We start from the raw sequence: 25,252 nt of genomic DNA, 5'->3' as shown, positions 1-25,252 counted from the left end.
TGATCTGGCCTTGTAACAATAACCAAAACGGCCTTGCTGTGCTGGTACTGCGAACGGCTGAAAGTAAGGGAAATCTACGGCCGTAATTTTTCCCGAGGGCATGCAGCTTTACTGTATGATTAAATGATGATGGCGTCCTCTTGGGTAAAATATTCCGGAGGTAAAATAGTCCCCCATTCGGATCTCCGGGCGGGGACTACTCAAGAGGATGTCGTTATCAGGAGAAAGAAAACTGGCGTTCTACGGATCGGAGCGTGGAATGTCAGATCCCTTAATCGGGCAGGTAGGTTAGAAAATTTAAAAAGGGAAATGGATAGGTTAAAGTTAGATATAGTGGGAATTAGTGAAGTTCGGTGGCAGGAGGAACAAGACTTTTGGTCAGGTGACTACAGGGTTATAAACACAAAGTCAAATAGGGGTAATGCAGGAGTAGGTTTAATAATGAATAGGAAAATAGGAATGCAGGTAAGCTGCTACAAACAGCATAGTGAACGCATTATTGTGGCCAAGATAGATACGAAGCCCACACCTACTACAGTAGTACAAGTTTATATGCCAACTAGCTCTGCAGATGACGAAGAAATTGAAGAAATGTATGATGAAATAAAAGAAATTATTCAGATAATGAAGGGAGACGAAAATTTAATAGTCATGGATGACTGGAATTCGAGTGTAGGAAAAGGGAGAGAAGGAAACGTAGTAGGTGAATATGGATTGGGGCTAAGAAATGAAAGAGGAAGCCGCCTGATAGAATTTTGCACAGAGCACAACTTAATCATAGCTAACACTTGGTTTAAGAATCATGATAGAAGGTTGTATACATGGAAGAACCCTGGAGATACTAAAAGGTATCAGATAGATTATATAATGGTAAGACAGAGATTTAGGAACCAGGTTTTAAATTGTAAGACATTTCCAGGGGCAGATGTGGACTCTGACCACAATCTATTGGTTATGATCTGTAGATTAAAACTGAAGAAACTGCAAAAAGGTGGGAATTTAAGGAGATGGGACCTGGATAAACTGAAAGAACCAGAGGTTGTACAGAGTTTCAGGGAGAGCATAAGGGAACAATTGAAAGGAATGGGGGAAAGAAATACAGTAGAAGAAGAATGGGTAGCTCTGAGGGATGAAGTAGTGAAGGCAGCAGACGATCAAGTAGGTAAAAAGAAGAGGGTTAGTAGAAATCCTTGGGTAACAGAAGAAATATTGAATTTAATTGATGAAAGGAGAAAATATAAAAATGCAGTAAATGAAGCAGGCAAAAAGGAATACAAACGTCTCAAAAATGAAATCGACAGGAAGTGCAAAATGGCTAAGCAGGGATGGCTAGAGGACAAATGTAAGGATGTAGAGGCTTATCTCACTAGGGGTAAGATAGATACTGCCTACTGCCTACTTTGGAGATAAGAGAACCACATGTATGAACACCAAGAGCTCAGATGGAAACCCAGTTCTAAGCAAAGAAGGGAAAGCAGAAAGGTGGAAGGAGTATATAGAGAGTCTATACAAGGGCGATGCACTTGAGGACAATATTATGGAAATGGAAGAGGATGTAGATGAAGATGAAATGGGAGATACGATACTGCGTGAAGAGTTTGACAGAGCACTGAAGGACCTGAGTCGAAACAAGGCCCCCGGAGTAGACAACATTCCATTGGAACTACTGACGGCCTTGGGAGAGCCAGTCCTGACAAAACTCTACCATCTGGTGAGCAAGATGTAGATGAAACAGGCGAAATATCCTCAGACTTCAAGAAGAATATAATAATTCCAATCCCAAAGAAAGCAGGTGTTGACAGATGTGAAAATTACCGAACAATCAGTTTAATAAGCCACAGCTGCAAAGTACTAACACGAATTCTTTACAGACGAATGGAAAAACTAGTAGAAGCCGACCTCGGGGAAGATCAGTTTGGATTCCGTAGAAATACTGGAACACGTGAGGCAATACTGACCTTACGACTTATCTTAGAAGAAAGAATAAGGAAAGGCAAACCTACGTTTCTAGCATTTGTAGACCTAGAGAAAGCTTTTGACAATGTTGACTGGAATACTCTCTTTCAAATTCTAAAGGTGGCAGGGGTAAAATACAGGGAGCGAAAGGCTATTTACAACTTGTGCAGAAACCAGATGGCAGTTATAAGAGTTGAGGGAAGCAGTGGTTGGCAAGGGAGTAAGACAGGGTTGTAGCCTCTCCCCGATGTTATTCAATCTCTATATTGAGCTAGCAGTAAAGGAAACAAAAGATAAATTTGGAGTAGGTATTAAAATCCATGGAGAAGAAATAAAAACTTTGAGGTTCGCCGATGACATTGTAATTCTGTCAGAGACAGCAAAGGACTTGGAAGAGCAGTCGAACGGAATGGATGGTGTCTTGAAGGGAGGATATAAGATGAACATCAACAAAAGCAAAACGAGGATAATGGAATGTAGTCGAGTTAAGTCGGGTGATGCTGAGGGTATTAGATTAGGAAATGAGACACTTAAAGTAGTAAAGGAGTTTTGCTATTTGGGGAGCAAAATAACTGATGATGGACGAAGTAGAGAGGATATAAAATGTAGACTGGCAATGGCAAGGAAATAGTTTCTGAAGAAGAGAAATTTGTTAACATCGAGTATAGATTTAAGTGTCAGGAAGTTATTTCTGAAAGTATTTGTATGGAGTGTAGCCATGTATGGAAGTGAAACATGGACGGTAAATAGTTTGGACAAGAAGAGAATAGAAGCTTTTGAAACGTGGTGCTACAGAAGAATGCTGAAGATTAGATGGGTAGATCACATAACTAATGAGGAAGTATTGAATAGGATTGGGGAGAAGAGAAGTTTGTGGCACAATTTGACCAGAAGAAGGGATCGGTTGGTAGGACATGTTCTGAGGCATCGAGGGATCACCAATTTAGTATTGGACGGCAGTGTGGAGGGTAAAAATCATAGGGGGAGACCAAGAGATGAATACACTAAGCAGATTCAGAAGGATGTAGGTTGCAGTAGGTACTGGGAGATGAAGAAGCTTGCACAGGATAGAGTAGCATGGAGAGCTGCATCAAACCAGTCTCAGGACTGAAGACCACAACAACAACAACAACAACAACATCATGAACAATAATGGTCCGGTCCTGTCACATTTCCTTGAAGTGCACTGAATGCTACTGTTATATCAGACCTGTCTGTGAATTAAGAATGATGTATTGCATTGTTTTCCCTACAAAAACTTTGATTTGATAGCAGTAGAGCTTTTTGTTGAAGAAACTTGGCTAGGTTTTCCCCCAGGAAAAATTTGTAATTATTTAATTTCTGTGTTCCCTAGTTGTGATTTTTGACAAGCCACTATTCTAGTTTTCATCTCTCTTCATGATTTTGTTTTGTTATTAACTCAGATTTTGTGCTAACTACTAGCCCTGTTCAGTACTTCATTTAAAACTTGCGTACTTTTAATCAAAAGGGTTCTGCTTTCTGTATGCCATAGCACTGGTATTTGTCTCTTTCTGCTTTGCCAGATTTCTTCCCTGTTCTCACAGTTGAAAAAAAAAGGCCAGATAACCAGTTTCTTTCAAGTACTGAACCACTGTTGTATATTCATGATTCCATGTGACATCCTGGTATCAACAGTTTCTGCCCCAAAATACAGTCACATTATTGGTAGTACAAGAGCGCAGTATCAGCTTCCGAAAGTTATCCACACAATGCCTGTTTTGGAAGGTATTGTATAGTTCTTGTCTTTTTAGCTTATGCTACTGTAACTTTATATGCAACACTGATGAAGGCAAGAAGCTTACAGTGCACTGTGCTCTTTCTGGTTACACAAAAATCTTTTGAGAACATTTTTTGTAAATATTCTAAGGCTTTCAACCTTTCGCATACAGTCAACCACATTGTTTGTCCTTTCATTTTGTGAATGTATCGCCATACCTTTCTTGTTACAGATATTGCGTAACCTGAAGATTGGGCTCTGTGAAGATGGGAGTCCTGCTGAGCTGAGTATTACAGATAGAACAGAATCCCAGAAACTTTGGAAAGCACGAGAAGCAAGAGTGCTTCATTCTATTATAAACTGTGCGGTTTATCAGAAGGTAGGGTTATGAGGTGACAGGGACTAATTCAGTTATAGCTATATTATTCATAAATTGTAGGTATTTAATCTTCTAATGAAGAAGAATGAGTGTGGAGAACTTAGATAATAATGCACAGCAGCTTTGGCAGACAAGATGGTAGAATAAGCCAGAGACTTTGTTAGCTGATAATTTCAAGAATGAGCGAGTTGCCTGTGTGAAGGATAATAATAGTATTAGTAATAATAATAATAATAATAATAATAATAATAACAATAATAATAATAATAATAATAATAATCCCCGTGGAGGCCCGGGAAAAGAATAGGCCTCCGGTATGTTCTTCCAGTCGTAAAAGGCGACGAAAAGAACAAACCACTAATAGGGCTAACCCCCCTTTTAGTGTGATTAGTTGGTTCAGGACAGAACTAAAGAAGCCTCGGACAAGCACCATCATGGTCGGGGACGACGCTTGAGCCCTATGCCCGCCCACAATGGTAACGACACTGCTAGCCAACTGGAAAATGATTTAAATCCAAATAGAGGTGTTTTGCAGGACATGCTTCCTGCAACCACCCTAGAAGGAAAACAAAGACAGAGGATGAGATGGTCAGATGAAGTTAATCGACACCTCATGTTCTGTTATTACCAAGCAACAAACCTAGGAACCAACACAACTGGATACAGATCACAAGTATACACAACATTTATTACCAGATACCCAGAATTAAAATTTTTAACAGAACAACGACTAGCTGATCAGATCCGTGTAATAATAAAAAATAACAGGATACCCCAGTCAGAATTAGAAAACATCAAACAACAAGTACAACAAATACTGGAACAAAATAATGTGCAATCAGAAGAAGAAGAAAATACAGTAATGGACTCAAACATCCCAGAGCAAACAAACAAAGAACAACACGCACCAATTAAACAATCAGAGGAAAACGAAATCTTAAGACAGCCACCAGAACAAGCACAAATAGAACATGAAGTGACACAGATGTTAGATATAGAAGAAAAATTTCAGCTAACATATATAGAATACAAAGACACAAATACAGACATTAGACCATTCTTGCATAGACCACCAAATAACCCACAAGTCGAAACAACAATAAAAACTATCAACACAATCATGCACAACAAAATAAATGAAAACACAACTATGGAAGAGTTACAACTACTGGTTTATATAGGAGCACTCACTACACTAAATATACACACTAGGCAGAGATCAGAACCAACCAACACACAGAAGAAACCCACAAAACCAGCATGGCAACACAGGCTACAGATCAAAATAGAAAAACTGAGAAAAGACATCGGACAGCTAACACAATTTATAAGAAATGAAATCTCGGAAAAAAAACGAAAAAGGTTAGGTAAAATCTCACAACAAGAAGCGACAGAGCAATTAGACGAAAAGAAGCAGAAATTACAAGCATTAGCCAAACGACTCAGAAGATACAAAAAAAGTGAAAATAGAAGGAAACAAAACCAAACATTCAACACAAACCAAAAGAAATTTTACCAGACAATAGATAACACACACATTAAAATAGACAATCCCCCAAACATAACAGACATGGAACACTTCTGGAGCAACATATGGTCAAACCCGATACAGCATAACAGGCATGCACGGTGGATACAAGCAGAAACAAACACATACAAGATGATACCACAAATGCCTGGAGTGATAATTTTGCAACATGAAGTCACCCAAGCAATTAATTCTACTCACAATTGGAAAGCCCCTGGAAAAGATAAAATAGCAAATTTCTGGCTAAAGAAGTCCACCTCAACACATTCACATCTAACTAAATTATTTAACAAAGATGAGGTGACTTACCGAACAAAAACGCTGGCAGGTCGATAGACACACAAACAAACACAAACATACACACAAAATTCAAGCTTTCGCAACAAATTGTTGCCTCATCAGGAAAGAGGGAAGGAGAGGGGAAGACGAAAGGAAGTGGGTTTTAAAGGAGAGGGTAAGGAGTCATTCCAATCCCGGGAGCGGAAAGACTTACCTTAGGGTAAAGGACAGGTATACACTCGCACACACGCACATATCCATCCACACATACAGACACAAGCAGAAATATATGTCTGCTTGTGTCTGTATGTGTGGATGGATATGTGCGTGTGTGCGAGTGTATACCTGTCCTTTACCCTAAGGTAAGTCTTTCCGCTCCCGGGATTGGAATGACTCCTTACCCTCTCCTTTAAAACCCACTTCCTTTCGTCTTCCCCTCTCCTTCCCTCTTTCCTGATGAGGCAACAATTTGTTGCGAAAGCTTGAATTTTGTGTGTATGTTTGTGTTTGTTTGTGTGTCTATCGACCTGCCAGCGTTTTTGTTCGGTAAGTCACCTCATCTTTGTTTTTATATTTTTTATATTTAATTTTTCCCACGTGGAATGTTTCCTTCCATTATATTAAATTATTTAACAGTTACATTGCAGACCCATACACGTTCCCTGATACACTTACACATGGTATAACTTATCTGAAACCTAAAGATCAAGCAGACACAGCAAACCCAACTAAATATCGCCCCATAACATGCCTGCCAACAATATACAAAATATTAACTTCAGTCATTAAACAGAAATTAATGACACATACAACACAGAACAAAATTATAAATGAAGAACAAAAAGGCTGTTGCAAAGGAGCACGAGGATGTAAAGAGCAACTGATAATAGATGCAGAGGTGACATATCAAGCTAAAACTAAACAAAGGTCGCTACACTACGCATACATTGATTACCAAAAAGCTTTTGATAGTGTACCCCACTCATGGTTACTACAAATATTGGAAATATACAAAGTAGATCCTAAATTGATACAGTTCCTAAACATAGTAATGAAAAATTGGAAAACCACACTTAATATCCAAACAAATTCAAATAATATCACATCACAGCCAATACAGATTAAGCGTGGAATATACCAAGGAGACTCATTAAGTCCTTTCTGGTTCTGCCTTGCTCTGAACCCACTATCCAACATGCTAAATAATACAAATTATGGATACAATATTACTGGAACATACCAACACAAAATCACACATTTGCTATACATGGATGATCTAAAACTACTGGCAGCAACAAATCAACAACTCAACCAATTAGTAAAGATAACAGAAGGATTCAGCAATGATATAAGTATGGCTTTTGGAACAGACAAATGTAAGAAAAATAGCATAGTCAAGGGAAAACACACTAAACAAGAAGATTACATATTGGATAACCACAGCGACTGCATAGAAGCGATGGAAAAAACGGATGCCTATAAATATCTAGGATACAGACAAAAAATAGGAATAGATAATACAAATATTAAAGAAGAACTAAAAGAAAAATATAGACAAAGACTAACAAAAATACTGAAAACAGAATTGACAGCAAGAAACAAGACAAAAGCTATAAATACTTATGCCATACCAATATTGACCTACTCATTTGGAGTAGTGAAATGGAGTAACACAGACCTAGAAGCACTCAATACACTTACACGATCACAATGCCACAAATATAGAATACATCACATACATTCAGCAACAGAAAGATTCACATTAAGCAGCAAGGAAGGAGGAAGGGGATTTATCGACATAAAAAACCTTCATTATGGACAGGTAGACAATTTAAGAAAATTCTTTCTAGAACGAGCAGAAACTAGCAAAATACACAAGGCAATCACTCATATAAATACATCGGCTACACCACTGCAATTTCATAACCACTTCTACAACCCTTTAGATCACATAACATCAACAGATACGAAGAAAGTAAATTGGAAAAAGAAAACACTTCATGGCATGCACCCGTATCATCTAACACAGCCACACATCGATCAAGACGCATCCAACACATGGCTAAGAAAAGGCAATATATACAGTGAGACAGAAGGATTCATGATTGCAATACAGGATCAAACAATAAACACCAGGTATTACAGCAAGCATATTATTAAAGATCCCAATACCACAACGGATAAATGCAGACTTTGTAAACAACAAATAGAAACAGTAGATCACATCACAAGCGGATGTACAATACTAGCAAATACAGAATACCCCAGAAGACATGACAATGTCGCAAAAATAATACATCAACAGCTTGCCTTACAACATAAACTTTTAAAACAACACGTTCCTACATACAAGTATACACCACAAAATGTACTGGAGAATGATGAATACAAATTATACTGGAACAGAACCATTATAACAGATAAAACAACGCCACATAACAAACCTGACATCATACTCACCAATAAAAAGAAGAAATTAACACAACTAATCGAAATATCCATACCCAATACAACAAATATACAAAAGAAAACAGGAGAAAAAATTGAAAAATACATCCAACCGGCTGAGGAAGTCAAGGACATGGCATCAGGATAAAGTTGACATTATACCAATTATACTATCAACTACAAGAGTCATACCACACAATATCCACCAGTAAAATGAAATGGAAATGTCGTGTGGCTAGGGCCTCCCGTCGGGTAGACCGTTCGCCTGGTGCAGGTCTTTCGATTTGACGCCACTTCGGCGACCTGCGCGTCGATGGGGATGAAATGATGATGATTAGGACAACACAACACCCAGTCCCTGAGCGGAGAAAATTTCCGACCCAGCCGGGAATCGAACCCGGGCCCTTAGGATTGACAGTCTGTCACGCTGACCACTCAGCTACCGGGGCGGACATATCCACCAGTACATCAACGCAATACAGCTACATCCAAACTTATATATACAACTACAGAAATCTGTAATTATTGATACATGTTCAATTACCCGAAACTTCCTAAACGCAATGTAACATATACCGTACAATTAGAAGGAAGTCACACTTGATCAAGGTCTGTGTCACTTTCCATTTTTGACCAGACGTAACGTCTGAGAAAAGAAAGAATAATAGTAGTACTACTGTCATGTCTATGAGAAAGTTGCACTCAGTTACAAAACAAAATCTGTATCCATGGCATAATGGATGAGTGTTGTACAAGAATGTAAAATTAAATAATAGTATTATTTAAGTGTACTCTACATATAACTTGAATTATATGCAAGTTGCTGGCACAAAGATACCCTCAACCACAATGTGAGCTAACAGACTTACAGCTCTACTGTTGCAAAAATTCCACCCACCCTCCTCCTCCCCCTCCTCCTCCCCTCCTTTTTTTCTCCTCCGCCATCTCTTCTTAACCCCTCTATCCTTTTCCAGGCATTATGAAGCTCTGTACTCTAAAACTGTTGCAAAAGCCATATACTACTGTTTTTAGTGGTATTTCTGTGAAACTTCCAGGACATACAACTAGTCATGGCAATTGTACATTCCTTTTTATTATGTGATCAAACATCCAAATAATGATAATAGACTTTAGTTCTCTGCCTAGTTTTTGTAGTAAATAGATGCTGTTTTCCACTTCAGCTGGTAATATCTACACCATGTGGAGAACAAATCTGGAGAACAATTCCTTATGGTTTGGGAGTACCAAGCAAGATGGTGCAGTGGTAATACACTGTACTTGTATCTTGAGGACAGTGGTTCAAATCTTTGTCAAGCCAACCAGATTAATTTTTTATGTGATTTTCCTAAATTGCTTAAGACAAATGCTGGAATGATTTTTTTGAAAATGGTCATCTGATTTCTATCCCAAAATCGAACTTATATATATCATCAGCCCTTAAGACATACAGGGCCGAAGGCTTGGTAATCACATGAAGAGAGATCAGGATTATAAGATGGGTGCCCAAGTGTCTGCATCTTCAGGTGGCACAACTTCTGTGTCCCGACATTTGGAATATGGGGACTTTGCTGTCTTGCAGAAGCACCACCACCACCACCACCCACAATGGTGGTGTTTGATAGACATGCTGCCCAATACACATTCTTCGTTCTCTGATCGATGTCTACCAGTGTTTGTCCTTCGGCACCCAAGAAATGAATAACAGCACATTGTTAATATTTGGACGCATTTGGTAATAATGCTGCCATAGTTCATATTTTTGCATTTGCTGCACATTTGTCATAAAGACATAAATGTCACAGTAACCCCTTGTCTACATGTCGTTGCTTATATACCTGCATTGGAGTTGTGCTACTTTGCATATATGCTGCAGCAATGCCCTCAAATGGAGATTTCTGATCGCCACCTAATAGTGTATCAGATGTAAATAGTTGGTATCTTTATACCAAAGTTATGTTTAAGCTCATTTCATTTTACTTTCACATTTTATGCAGCAGTATTAGATTAAATAAAAGTTGGATTTTCATAACTAATTAATTTTACAACCTTTACTTGAAATTAATTATGAAAATTCAGCTAAAAAGATCAACCAAGCATAAGACTGTGGCAATGTATGACAGTTAATTGCACAATTAAACATGTTCTCAGTACTGCAAATGGGCCAGCCCTGGGTGAACAGACTGTGCAGGAGTGATTTTTTTTGGGGTGCAAAGGGTGACAGCTGTCAAAATGCAGGTACTGTTGTTGATTAGTGGGTCTGATGGAGCCATCAGGGAAATTTTGACAGTGAAAAATTGTGTTTTAGTAACAGTACACTCAATCTCATAACACTCATATTAACAAAACAGTTTTTAAGTGCAGTATGTATTGTCACATAATGAAGCTGTATCCAATACTATACTAGTTTCCACGGGAATAGAAAATGCAGTCACCATGATGCATAGAAGAGGCTAACGAGAGTGTGGTGCATATTTTATGTGGTGCTTCCAACAATAGGACTTCTGTTGACTATATCTACATTAAATTATTTAGGAGACTCTTAATGAATAGCAGAAGTGTTAAGATGATGACAGGCACACACAAAAGTAAAATCCTGTGATCACAAGAGCTAATGTGTGTGCCTGTGTGGTGAGAAGGATCTGGGGTAAGATGTCGCTGAAGAATGTGATTCAGTTGCCCAAGTCCATGGTGATATTGGGTGACGAGGGGGGCATTCCTTTGAAGCTGATTCTTGGAGTTGGTGCGAGGATGTGGGAGAATATAGCACAGGACATCTGTTTGTGGACTATGGTTGGGGGTGGGGGGAGGGGGGAGTTAAGTCCCGGTCTGTGAAAGCCCTCATGAGGCGTACAGCTGTATAGGGGCGATTTATTTATTTATTTATTTATTTATTAAACAGATGGAAGAGAAGGTATTTATTTTCAAACAATGTACGAGAATTCAGTCCGGTAATATTTACAGTGACCACCGATATTTCAGCAGGAATACACCCGCCATTTTCAAGGTACAAATTGCCAGCAAGGACTAATGAACTAGTTGGCCTAATGCTTGTACATGCCTGAGTTAGATGGGAATGTGTGTCATAACTGTGTTTGGTCTACATGATTACTTATATCACGCTGATGATAGCTGCACTTTCTGTTGAAATCTGGATCTGCAATGGAACAAAAACAACAGATGACATTAGGACTGATGACCTTCTTTCTCTTCTGAATCACATCGCCTCATTCCCATGGAGCTGAACATGACTTCCTATAGGTGGCCAATATACATTTGGCATTGCAGGGTGCCATGTGGATGCCCATGGTTGTGCCATGGATTTGTTTTTATACCCTCCCAACAAAGGAGAAATAGCTGTGTATGAGGATACAGTTGATAATGTGTATGAAGAATGAGGTAGTAGGTTTGGAGTTGGAAGTTAAGTGGGAGAGGTAGTGTTATATAACATCAAGGCTGTGGCCGTGAGACATGTTGGTGTGTAGGGAGGTGGCATCAGCAGTGACAAATAGGGAACCAGGTGGTAAGGTGGAGATGGTTGAGAATCAGAAAAAGAAGTGTTTATTATCTTTCATTTGGGAGGGTAGGCTTTGGGTAGTTGGTTGGAGATATTGGTCAACAATAACATAAATTCTTATCAGTGGGGAGCTCAGTAACTAACAACAATGAGGCTTCTGGGATTTTTGGACTCGTGGATTTTGGGGAGCGCATAGAAGGTAGATGTGCGAGGTGCCATAGGGTTAAGGAGGGAAATTTACTCACAGGAGACATTGTGGGATAGACCTAAGGATTCCAGTAGGAATTGAAGGCTATGTTCAACTTAAAAGATGGGAACACAATGGCAGAGCTTATAGGTGGAGGAGTGACACAGTCGGTGGGTGCCTCCTGACACGTAGTCATAAGGGTTCATCACAACAGTGGTGAAGTCATGTCTGCATGGAGGATAATTGACTTTCTTCTGTTGACAGGTTAATATCCTTAGGGTGCGGCCTGGGGAAGGATGGTGAGGCCAATTGGAGGTGAGAAATTCTTGGAAGGTGGTTAGGAGATGGGGGGGTGTCACAATTTTGTGACTGTATGAATTGATATAGGCTGGTGTTTTCTATCTGCCGCATCCTCCAAAACTCCTTCTCAATCCTCCACAAAGTCCAGAAGCCAGATATAGACAAAACACTGTTGTTAACCTTTCCACCACAAATTTCAGTCGTCCAGAAATTTCAGTTCTCTACAGAGGCCTCAACTTCAGCCCACACCCAAGTTTAACCATACTGGACTCATCAAGACCTACTCACCTTCTCCTGATTGCTTCACTGAAAACACCACCAATCCTTGTAACCAAAGCCAACATACTCCCAACCTTGAACCTTGCCTTTTCCAGTTAATACTAAAGTCCAAATGTGGCCCTCCTCGCCTTCCCACCATCCACCCCTGGTTACCTTTCAGGAATTCCCCAACTCGAACTTTGCCTCACCACCCATCCTCCATGCTCCTTCCCAAGGAAACAGACTTGCCAATAGAAGAAGGGACAACCATTCACAACCTCAAAATAAACACTGTATTAATCATCCGACCTGTGGAAAAAGACTCCAGTACTGTCATGAAAAATCACAGTGGTTACCTGACAGTAGGCTGTCACCAACTGTTCAACTTTTCCACCTAAAAGCTCTACCGTAGTGATCCCATCCCATAAGTCCAACATAACCTCCAGTAGCCAACAAATACCTTAGGCACATCACAGAATCTCTCCCCCTTAGTTCATCTCCTTCTTCACCCTAATAACACCCCGCACACCCTCCTTCTACATGCTCCCCAAAACCCACAAACCCAATCATCCTGGAAGCCCTATTGTAGCTGGTTATTGTGCTCCCACTGAAATAATTTCCAACTCTTGTTGACCAACACTTCCAATCAAATGCTCAAAGGCTAGCCTCTCACATCAAAGATACTGACCTATTCCTTCATTGACTCTCAGCCACCCCTACCTCTTTACGACCTTGACCTCTACACATTCCCATTCCCATAAACACCAGCATACCTAATACCCACGGCCTTGCCATCATCAAATATTACCTCTCCCACATGCAAAACTACTTTCCCTTTGAGGAAATCCATGGCCACCCACACGACATCCTTCTATGCGCCAACCCAACCCCCCCCCCCCTTTTTTTTCCATCTAGAGGAAATCTTCCTAGCCTCTTGAACACCCAAGCCCCTTGTCTGGTGCAGATTCATTGATGATGTCTTCATGATCTGGACTCAGGGACAACGGACACTATCCTCATTCCCCCACAACCTCAGTACCTTCTCTCTCATCTGTTTTACCTGGTCCTCCTGAGCTCAACATACCACCCTCACCTCTCTGATAGCTCCATCCACACCTCTGTCCATATTAAACTCACTAACCACCAACAGTAACTGCATTTTAACAGCTGTTACCCCCTCCACACCAAAAACATCAGCTTCAGAGGAATGGCCGCACATCCCTTAATATCACTCTGGACTGAATCATTTGAGCTATGTTCTTTGCCAACGGTTTATCTATTATCAGCTCAGAAATGAGCGAAATCATACCCAAGAGCTTTCCCACTCACCTTAAAGAGGTATTCCATTGCCCATCCAACATACGCAACACCCTGATCCATCCCTATGCCACTCCCACTCCTGATTCTGCTCCCAATCCCACACCCAATCCATTGCCAATGGGGTCATACTCTTGTGGTAGACTTAGGTACAAGATCTTCTCGATTCACCTACCCAGCATTTTCTACTCAAGTCCTGTCACGGGTTTATCCTGTCCCATCAGAGGTAGGGCCACCTGCGAAAACAGCCATATCATATACCAACTCTGCTGCAAACACTACACATCTTTTTATGCAGGTATGACCACCAACTCAGTGTAAGTCAGGTCGTGAGATGAAGAGGTTGGCACAGGAATGGATGTCATGGTTGGCCAAAATGAGCCACAAAATTTTATAATTAGTCAGTTTCTATAAACAGCTTGTTTGATTGCCAAAACATACAGATTATTTAAATGAAGATAATAATGTATTCTGTTCGTCCAAGTGCTCCTGTATTTAAACATAATGATCTTTCTGAGCTGATGTAAGAAGTTGTTACAGTTGATGTGGGGTTCAACTGGGTTCTCTCAAAGATAAATATCACTGTTTAGTAAACTTCCAAGAGTTAAAAATCCTATGAAGATCACACCAGAGACTTCAGATTTTGGTCATTGTGCATTTTTTGGAAGAATGTCAAACACTGAAGTAGACATTTATAATAAGATGAAATTAGATTTTCGTAAAGCTAAGTAGTAACCTGTGAATGTTTTACTGTTGCCGTCATACTACACATGCAGATGAATTAAATAAATTCTGGTACACTTCTCTGCTTAGTTTCATTTATAAATGTGGGAGTTGCATCCACTTGCAATCATAATAATTATTGCTCAATGCAGGCAACAGTTGTTTTGGAAATATATAAGAAAATAATTATAACCACTCCACCTCATACCTGAAATAGATTAAGGAGCACCTGCTCTTCTATAGTGACATGAACTGTAACATAAAAATATTGCTAAGGAAACAAAGTTGCTTACATTAATCATTCTTCTGCACAAAAGTCAAGTCTTGAAACTTCCTTTTTTTATAACAAGCTTTTTCTGTTTGTTTTTTGCAGGACTACAATCTGGCAGTAGAAGTTATGGAGTTACTGTTAGCAGAGCCCACCTGTACTGGTCATCACAGACGAGCATTGCAGTCTGCTCTAGGCCGTATATTTTTACAGTTGGGAGATGTCGCAGGAGCAGAAAGAAATTTTTCCATTGCTCGAGAATTGCGTCAGCAGAGCAGGTAGAATATTGTTTTGCAATTATCGAGTTCTTGTTTTATAAAATGACATACACTTTTCATTTATTAATTTACATGATACAAATAAAGCTTGGAGAAATTTAATGTATAGCTCAGGCTGCTTACATCTTTAAGTACATTTAATCTCATTTTCAAACTTGATTTGGTATCTGTTTCAGCTTCATATTGTTAATAGCATAGTATTTCATGTGATTGTCAGTATAACTGATGAAGATCTGTCAAAGGGTGCAATTAAAAGATGTTAACTTTTTTGTTCACAGCAGATATACCTTGAATGCATAGAGAGAACCATATGTAATTGTGTTATAGCTTTCATGTAGGAAGTTAAATGATCACAATATAGTCTTCCTATTTCCACGTATTTATACAGCTAGGTCTATAGTGCATTCTTATATACCTTCAGTTGACATACCTCGTGTTTGGTCTCTCATGCCATCTCTGCTTTTAGATAATCAGTAGCACAAGTTTATCACATGATCGTCAGTTTGACATGTTCATTTACCTATTGTGTTCATTAATTAGCAAGATAAGGCAAATCTTATTGATAAATGTGCCAAATACTATGAGACTCTTGATTGTTGTACACTCCACAATTAATGTTGTAGTTGTCAAAAGAAAGGTGTAGAAACTCAAGTAATACACAAAACCGATCCAGGTAACACAAATATTGCTTTATTCATAAACCTATGAAAAATAACAGAAATAAGCTTCTCGTGATTCAGCATGTAACAAGACAAAAGAATCTTACAGAAGATGCGACATAACTATACACAGAACAACTGATATGAGTGCTACAAACTAAAGAACATAGTGAGGGTGAGTCAGAGCCACTCCGTGTATATATCGGCATGAGTCGATGATAGACGGCATGGCAGAGACATGCTGTGTGCACGCTTCCTACGGGCACCCTCTAGTGGCCATCCTAGACTGATACAGTTGGCGATTGATTTAAGTACACATGCGTGGCAACACTATACTCAGCGCACTCTGACTCAAATGCACTAGTGGCAGGATACATCGCATCTCTCCCTCATGCAATTCATTTGCAGAGTACAGGCTTGGCGACTCCAGGTTCCTGAACTACGGACTGGTAAGCGCCGCCAATCTCCTGTTACTGTAAGCTCTGGGCAGACTTCAACGACCAGTGTATGGTGCAGCAATGGAACATTGTGTGTCACAGGGAATGGGAATCTTGGCTTGACTGCTTGGATTTCGGAATTGATAAAAACCTATATAAAAAAAACCTCAATCTGAAGGTTTGCTGCGCAGTGATGAGATGCGTGGCTGTTTAGGTAGAACAGTCGTTAGCAACAACCTCTGGGGGACCTGCTGCACCTCAGTTGTATAAGGCTTACTGAGGCTCGTGGAGCTCTGAGTGGACCCTTGTTTGCCTAGCTGCTCATGGGACTGAGATGAAACCCTCGAAATCATCTTCTTCTCCTTCCAGTGGGAAGAGTGTACTGCCTGGGATTATTCACACCTAATCCTCCAAACAAATGAGGGAGGCTAGCCCTTCTGAAAATCTGCATTAGTTGAGTTATAGTAACAGGGCTGAAGAAGTCCTAAACCAAAATGAGTTTTTGGTCATTAAGAGGAAGGAGGGGATGTTCAAAATAGTGTCCCCCTTCTATATCCATAAAGGCTTGGAAAGACTTGCTGGAAGTCTGAAGTCTATTAAGTGTCTGCGGAATGGTTCTCTATTGGTTGAGATTAACAGGGCAAAGCAGGTGGAACTACTTACAAAGACCGAAAACTTTGGTGAATATGATGTAACTGTTGAACTACTTAACTCCCTTAACTCTAGCAAGGGTGTGGTCACATGCTGTGACATTACGAATATCAACATAGCCGAACTTAAACAGGAATGGGCATTACAGGGGATTGTGGACATAGAGCAAAGGATGCGTAGGACTAATGGAGAAATTGAGAAGACCATCAGCTTCATTGTGATCTTTAATTCTCCAACATTGCCTGACCACATCATGGCAGGTTTCCTCCAACTTAGGTTTAGACCTATGCGTTGCTACAAATGCCAGTGTTTTGGTCACACAATGTTTAGTTGCAGGGATGAAGCAACTTGTGGGAAACGTGGAAAGGCAGCCCATGGAGCTGGGATTGACTGTCCATTTCCAGCAGTCTGTGTTAACTGCTCTGGGAGCCACCAAGTCTGGAGCTGAGACTGCCCTGTTTTTGCAGAGGAACGAAAAATTCAGGAACTAAGTCACCAAGCAATCCCCTATGCTGAAGCCATATAGGAATATTAGGTGATGAAAACTCCCATATTTCCCACTTCTTATGCTTCCATGGTGCAGAAACCTATTCGTAAGGTCAATGCCTCAACACAGACGTTGTGCAGTGTACAACCATCCATCACCAGCACCTGTACTTACATGTGTAAGCAATCCAAGCAGCCGCCACAAGAAAGACCAGCAACAGTTCCATAGTGAGTGTCAAGAAGCCACACGACAAGCAGAGTGCCTCTCAATGTCCCCTTTCCACTCCATCCTCAAAGGAACAGGGTGCAAGGAAAGGTTCATGACATTCGGGTCAAAAGCTGTCCTGAACGTCGTCAGATGTCATTCTTTCATGTCTGACAGAATAGGACATTATGGATTTAGATGACTTGGATCCAGGCAGTGTGTCCACTCCCCCTCACTCTACAAGTGCTTCACCTCTGCGGTGCAAAGATAGAGGTACATTAAAACCACAAAGTGAAATGGCTCCCATCCTACAGTGGAACCAGCAGGGGTTCAGGATGCATGTGGAGGAACCACATAGATGAAATGGCTTCCATCCTACAGTGGAGCCAGCAGGGGTTCAGGATGCATGTAGAGGAACTTCGTCTCTTATCTCAGAGTAGACCACTGTGTCTGTGTCTCCAGGAGACTCATTTCCATCAATGATGCACCCCCGAGCCACAATTTTATGTGCTCCACAAAACAGTCGACCTGAGTGGAGAGAGAGATAGAGGAGGTGTGGGTATTTTCATCAGTACTGACTACCACTCCTTGCCTCTTTCATCATGCACGTGCATTGTCTGTTGACAATATGTTCCCTTTACTTGCCCCCACATGATGCACCTGATGAAGAGGACCTAACAGATCTTATTACACTGCTCCCCTGCCTCTTCATCCTCTGTGGTGATTTTAATGCACACAGTGGCTCTACAACTACCTGCCCCAGAGTAAGCGATTGAGAGGCGTCTGATGTCATCATGCGCTTACTTGCCAAATGCAGGACAGAGCATTCACTTCTGCACAGCAACTGGGTCATTCTCTGCCATTGATCTCTCGCTTTTCTCTCCAGCTCTTGCTCTCACTCTTCAATGGGATGTGTCGATGACTTGCACAGAAGTGGTCACTTCCCAGTCTGGATTCAAGTGCCAGATGGAGTGGAACCCAAAAGGAAACTGCCACGATGGGTGCTCAGTAGAGCCATTTGGACACTTTATAGCCAATTGGCCCAGTTCGAACGTTGTGCAAATGTCTAGGTGTGGATGGATCATATTATCAAAATGATCCACTATGCCACTGCAGCATCCATTCCACAATCCACAGGACAACAGAGGAGGCAACCTGCCCATTGGCGGAATGCTGCTGTGCTCTCAGGACCAAGCATGTGGCTGTGCATAGGTTCAAGTGTCGGCCAACTGCAGAGAATCTTGTAGCCCTTCAGGTGGCTAGGGCAAAGTGTCACCGAATTATTTGAGAAAGCAAGAAGAGATCGTGGCAGCAGTTCCTGAACACCATTAACCATTCCTCCTAAGTTCCGTTGTGTGGGATACCATCAGGAGAATTTCTGGGAGAAAATGCAGGTGCCCCACAGTTGCTGTAATGGGGAACAGCACTCTCCAAACCAATTTGTGAGACATCACCCAGACTGCGACAGTGCATTTTGCCACAATTACTGCAACAGCCAGCCAGGTTTTCAGCACCATAGAGCGGTTGCTGAGAGGTGTAGTTTGGACTTCCGGTCCACTTCTGATGAAGATTACAACTGGAAGCTGGATTCTGCGTTGTCGGCATTGTCGGCTGCTCGCACACATCTCCATGACAGGTTCCATTAACCTTTAAAACCTCAGAAAGACCGTACATGCCCAAGTAGTTGCCATAGTGTTGCCCTCACTAGCTGCATGGGGAGGATCCTGGAGCAGATGGCCAAGTGCTGCCTTTTCTGGATCATAGAATCCAGGCAACTCTTTAGTCGCTTTCAGTGTGGGTTCAGGAGATATTGCTCCATCTTTGTTAACCTTGCCCTCGTGGAGGTGGCTATACAACAGGCTTTCCTATACTGGCTTCACCTTCTATATGTATTTTTTGATATTGATGAGGCCTACGATACTATTTGGGGGCATCTTCTCATGGAGCAGCTTTACGAATGGGGTTTTCGTGGTTGTCTTCCCATTGCTATTCAGTCCTTTATCTTGACACAATGTTTTATATACCAAGTCAGTGACATCCTGTGTGATCACTTTGAGCAGGAGATCGGTGTCCCTCAGGTAGCATTATAAGTGTGACCGTCTTTGCCTTAGCTATTAATAGCATTACATCCATAGTGAAAAGTCCTGTCCAGTGTTTTTTGTTTGTGGATAACTCCTCTGTGTTTTGCTCTTCTTCAAGCCTCGCAGCGACACCATGTCAGTTGCAACTAACTCTTCGAGATTTGGATGAATGTGCGCAGAAGGGTGGTTTTAAGTTTTGCAGCAAGAAGTCTGTGTGTGTTCTTTTTAACTGTTCTCGTTCCATTTTAAACTTTCCTGAGTTGAGGATGAGAGCCACTGTCCTTACTTTTAAAGACACAGTGAGATTTCTGGGCATCATATTTAACTCTCAGCTTATGTGGTTACCACATCTTAAGGACTTGAAAAAACAGTCACTTAAGGCTTCAAGTATTTTAAAATGTCTTAGCCAGAGTACATGGGGAGCAGACAGGACTTGTCTGCTCCAGTTTTACAGGTTATTTGTGCAATCTTGGTTCGATTATGGGTGCACGTTGGATATGGTGCACCATGAAGGGATTTAGTTGGCCACTGGGGCACTCAGAACAAGCCCCAAACCAAGCCTCTGTGCAGAGGCTGGTGAACTGCCACTTCACAACAGGCAACGGCTACTAGGTGTATAAAACACTGTCCACACCATACACACCCACCTATCATACCATTGCTCAGCTTCCACTGGAAAGGCTTTTTCATAACCAGCAACAGACAACAGGCCCTATGGGATTCATGTACAGGATTGCATTCTAAAGATGGGTATGTCTGGTCTTCATGTTTTACATCGTGGTGGGAGCAGATTTCTGCCTCTGCGTTTCCAGAGGCTCAGACTTATTTTAGACTTGATGAATTTTAAGAAAGATCGTAGATCAGATTTTACATTTCAGTCTCTGTTTTTTAACACCTTAGATATGCACCGCAGTTTCACAGTAGTGTACTCTGATGACAGAGCAGCCAAGAGATTTCCCTTGTTTGGAACCATGTCCCCCGACCATGTCACCAGGATTCGCCTTCCTGACAAGTACACCATTTTCTCAGCAGAGCTCCACGCGATCCTGAAGGCACTGGAGCAGATGCATTGTATACAGGGTGAATAGTTTCTCATTTGCACCAATTCCTGTAGTGCCTTACAATTGCTACAGAACCTGTACCCAACTGAGGAGTTGGTCCAGCTGATATATGACAAACTGTACTTGCTGCAGTGGCAAGGTAAGCAGGTGTCATTCTGCTGGGTGACAGGTCGTGGAGAGAGGATCCCCCATTTTTTTATGCTTGTGGTGTGCACATCTCTGTCTGCCATATTTTAACAGAGCGCATTTTTAATCATGATGCCAGGCTAGAAGCAAATATTGGTGGGGAGCTGCCCTCTATTTTAGCTGATGATGAGACGAATGTGACAAAGGTTTTAAAGTTTTGTGATAGGTCTGAACTCTGGCATAAACTTTTAGGCTGGAGATTTTAGTGTGTTGCAGAGTTGCTGCCTTCTCCTATTTTTATTCTTGTGGTCAGCCAGCCACATCCATCTGCTATATTGTTTTAGCTCCTGATGCCAGTTTCTTCCTGTGTCATTAATGTTTTACTACTGATGCAATACTTCATTCTATGATTCTGTGCGGGTATGCACATAGTTTTCTAACTTTTGTTACCTGTGTTTTAGGTGCTGCTTTATCTTCCTGTTCTGTGTATTTTACTGACACTCATCTCAGTCTGTTTTCACATGGGCACTAAGGACCCTGCTATTGTGTGCCCATACAAACATGTCCATGTCTCCCCCATGCAGAGAGGGCACCCAGGCAACGGAGGAGATGTCGGCAGCCCCCGACAAGAGAGACATCCATCAGACCCGGAGGGCAGGGTGGGCAGCAGTGGTGGGGTACGCAACTGATCAGAGTGGCGCGCCACCAGCCTATCATCCATATGGACATCACAAAGATGGCATCCATGGCTGCCATCCACTTGGACCAGTGATCATATCTTTGTGCCCACACCAGCGATCCCAGTGTGAAGCAGTCAAATGAACCCAGCCATGGCAGATGCAGCGCATGCCGCAGAAGGTGAAGGAGCATGCATGGCTGGCAGTCATAAATCAACTCAGCCAGGCTTCACTTCTCCATTGGTACAAAGCAACTCCTCAATAGAAAAAAAATCTAAAAAGCGCACTAATTGTGACCTCATCTGATGTTGAGGTACGCTGGAGAATGTAAGAAAACCGGGAAAATGTATCCACAACCAAGAGCCAAAAGAAATTCAAGAAGGGACCAACATGTGTTCCCTTGGCTGGTGCGGAGAAAGCCATGGAGACAGGGATGCCCTGGGAGCTGCTGAGCTGCCTGTTTTTGGGCACACTGCTCACAAGCCATGACAAAATGGACGATTTTGCCATCAACCCATGGCCAGATAAATGTCTCCTAGCTAACAGTTTAGTGCACAAAACTCCTCAGTGGCCCTACTGGAGAAGGCATAGAATCTCACACTGTAATGCAATGGGTGTGTTTACTGTGGGAGAGAGGTCTTCAGTGGATGACAGCAAAATACTGTCAAAAACAGAGAGGCGATACTATAAGGATAAATAGTTGTACAGGGGGTCTGATGCCCGACCTGGCAGTTTATCTGGCCAGCCCTGTTGAACAAACTGAACCACCTGGTGGAGAACTGAGTCAGCAGCAAAGGCACCTGCTCTGTGTGGGCTCATAATTGGAAAACCCTTGACCACAGCCAGCATTTCATTATCAAGATAGAAGCAAAGCAATTTTTCATGACCAAAGTCAGGATTAGGAGCCAAGGCGGGACAAGGCATCTGCATTGACATATTTAGATACACATCGAAAATGGATTTCATAATTGTAGCGAGACAAGAACAGTGCCAATCATCGTAGACGGTGTGAGCTTTGTCAGGCAAGGAATTGTGGGCTTAAATAAAGAAACCAAGGATATGTGGCCAATAATAAGACAAAACTTGGAGCCATACAAAAAAAAGATGAATTTTGTGGAGAGCATAGACTATAGCAAAAGTCTCCTTTTTCAATCTGAGAGTAATGCTGCTGCGCCAGAGTGAGAGATTTAGAGATGAAAGCAATAGGTTGTTCAGTGATGGCTGGGTGTTGTGTGATGTCCTTAGGTTAGTTAGGTTTAAGTAGTTCTAAGTTCTAGGGGACTGATGACCATAGATGTTAAGTCCCATAGAGCTCAGAGCCATTTGAATAGGTTGTTCAGAGCCATTGGCTAGGACCGTACTGAGACCATACTGTGAGACATCATTCGTCAAAACTATATGCTAGTCTGGAGAGAATGTAGCTAAACAAGGGGCTGAGAGTAGTTTGGATTTCAAAATTTGAAAAGCACGTTTGTAAGCCAGGCTCCAGTTAAAAAGGTACATTCTTGCCTAGCAAGGCATGCAATGGGTGGGCCAATGTGGCCACCCCCAGCAGGAATTTATGGAAGGAGTCTGTCTTCTCTAGGAAGACCTGAAGTGCCTCATGGATGTAACAACGGAGGTGTGGTGTGGTGGAGGGTAAACCCCATCCCACATGACCTTGAACCCCTTATAAACAATAGAAGGTTGTAAGCCTGCAGACTGTAAGACAAAATGCACAAATTTTTCAAGTGATTGCCTGTGGAGAAGCCCATGACGACAATATCATCCAGATAATTAATACATCCTGGGACAAGCATAGTAAATTGCTCTAAAAATCATTGGAAAGTCACAGGGGCACTAGCTACACCAAAAGGAAGGTGCAAATATTGATAGAGACCAAAAGGAATATTCAAAAACAGAGCTCACCAAGGCTCTTCATCCACCGGAACATTCAGAAATGCTTGAGACAAATCAATTTTAGAAAAGTACTGGCCACCCGATATTTTTGCTGGCATGGGAGAGGATGCGTATCCACAATGGACGGTGCGTTGACAGTAGTGCTGAAGTTGCCACAGAGGTGAAATTTCTCCAACAGCTTCCAATCTATAACCAGCAGAGTTAACCATTCACCAGCCGTAATAGGTTTCACCACCCATAGATATTTAAGTCTGTACAATTCTGCTTTCACTTGATCTTTCAGGGTGACAGGAATAGGATTTGCACAACAAAAATAAGGCTGAGCTATGGATTTCAAAGAAATATAAGCAGAAAAATTCATAGCACAAGTCTGAAAACTGCTCATACAGTGTTTCCAATTGCGAACATGCTACCTGGTTGAACACAAGGTGAACTGCATCAGTGATAGCAAATCCAAATGCCTGAAATGCATCCATCCTGAACAAGTTATCAACACTGGCATTAGCAATCACCAAAAATATTGTGTACAAATCATTGACTCATTACGTGATGCTGTAAATTGATTAGTTTTCACATGACCGGTGTCAATGGTCACATAGGTTTGAGAATTCTGTAATGTCACTGCAGCACATGCGTTGACCTCTAGACGGAGCACTTGGCGAAAAACACTTAACTCACTAAACAACTCGGCAGAAATGACAAGCATTGGAGTCACACAAATTATTCTCTGTCCATATTCTAAGCAACCTTCGGTGAATGACACAGAGAGGCGATGTGGCCTTTTTTCTGACCAGCATTACATCTAGTTCAGCCCTTCGGGAAGCATTACAGTTAGCTCAGCAGTTCAGGCATGCCGAACATTCATGCTGTCCAAAACAGAAAGGACAAGACGGAAACAGAGAATGATGATGCTGGCACTGTGACAGTTGTGGCTTCTTGGTCTGCTCAGCAGTTGGCCCACATGTTTTTCGCCACCAGTGCCACATTCTCATGCAAGCTGTCTGTTGTCCTAGTGGGCACATCTTAAGACACTACTACCACATCAGATCACATTTCAGTTTGGTCACCCGAGAAACTTCAGAAGATTGTGGTATTTGCAAAATTGGTGTCAGCGGGGGATTTTCACAGAGTAAAGCCTTGTCTTACACATCCTTGTCCGAATCTAAACCAATAATTGTGTCACGCACCATAGAGTATGCATAAGAGTCATTACGGGCATCAGTAACAAATTGACACTTACGGCCAAGGCCAAAGCCAAAAGATGCTATCTAAGTAAGCTTCCCAATCCTTGACTGAATCATCATATGGAGGAAAAGTGGATGGACAGGCTGGTGGAATTGTACCCTGACTGTTAATGGAAGCCAACAAAGTGGTCACTGCTCAAGTAAGCTGTTCAGTCAGTGCTGTAGCATGGTACCCATAATGACTAAGCCTGATGAAACTGCACTTAAAGACTGCACATGCGGAAACCATGAAACAATTCCAAACTCGTCACCAGTTGTATAGAAACTAAGTATTTCACAAAACTGATCCAAGTAACACAAATATTCAAGTTATTTATAAACCTCTGAACAATAATGGAATTTAGCTTCTCATGACTCCACAGGTAAGAAGACAAAAGGCGAAACAAAAGCAATACACATAACAACTGATGAGAGTGGCGCATACTGAAAGAACATAGTGAGGTTGAGTCAAAGCTGCTTCGCACGTTTATAGGTGCGAGTCACAGGTATATGACACGGTGGAGACCATGCCATGTGCGCACTTCCGACAGGCGGCCGCTAGTGGCTAGCCCTC

At 41.6% G+C, this 25,252-nt stretch overlaps 1 protein-coding gene across 2 annotated transcripts in view; it reads left to right on the top strand.

Annotated features, from left to right (window-relative positions):
- Positions 1–25,252, top strand: part of LOC124802449 (trafficking protein particle complex subunit 12) — a 135,510-nt gene that overhangs the window by 78,732 nt on the left and 31,526 nt on the right. For both annotated transcript variants that reach the window (XM_047263236.1, XM_047263235.1), the window contains exons 6-7: positions 3,927–4,073; positions 15,001–15,173. In XM_047263236.1, the coding sequence (XP_047119192.1) occupies positions 3,927–4,073; positions 15,001–15,173 (320 nt within the window). The remainder of the gene's footprint in view (positions 1–3,926; positions 4,074–15,000; positions 15,174–25,252) is intronic.

The sequence above is a fragment of the Schistocerca piceifrons genome, chromosome 6 (assembly GCF_021461385.2).
Source record: "Schistocerca piceifrons isolate TAMUIC-IGC-003096 chromosome 6, iqSchPice1.1, whole genome shotgun sequence".
NCBI lineage: Eukaryota > Metazoa > Arthropoda > Insecta > Orthoptera > Acrididae > Schistocerca > Schistocerca piceifrons.
Note: the sequence above shows the minus strand (reverse complement) of the source record. Positions and strands in the feature narration are given on the sequence as shown.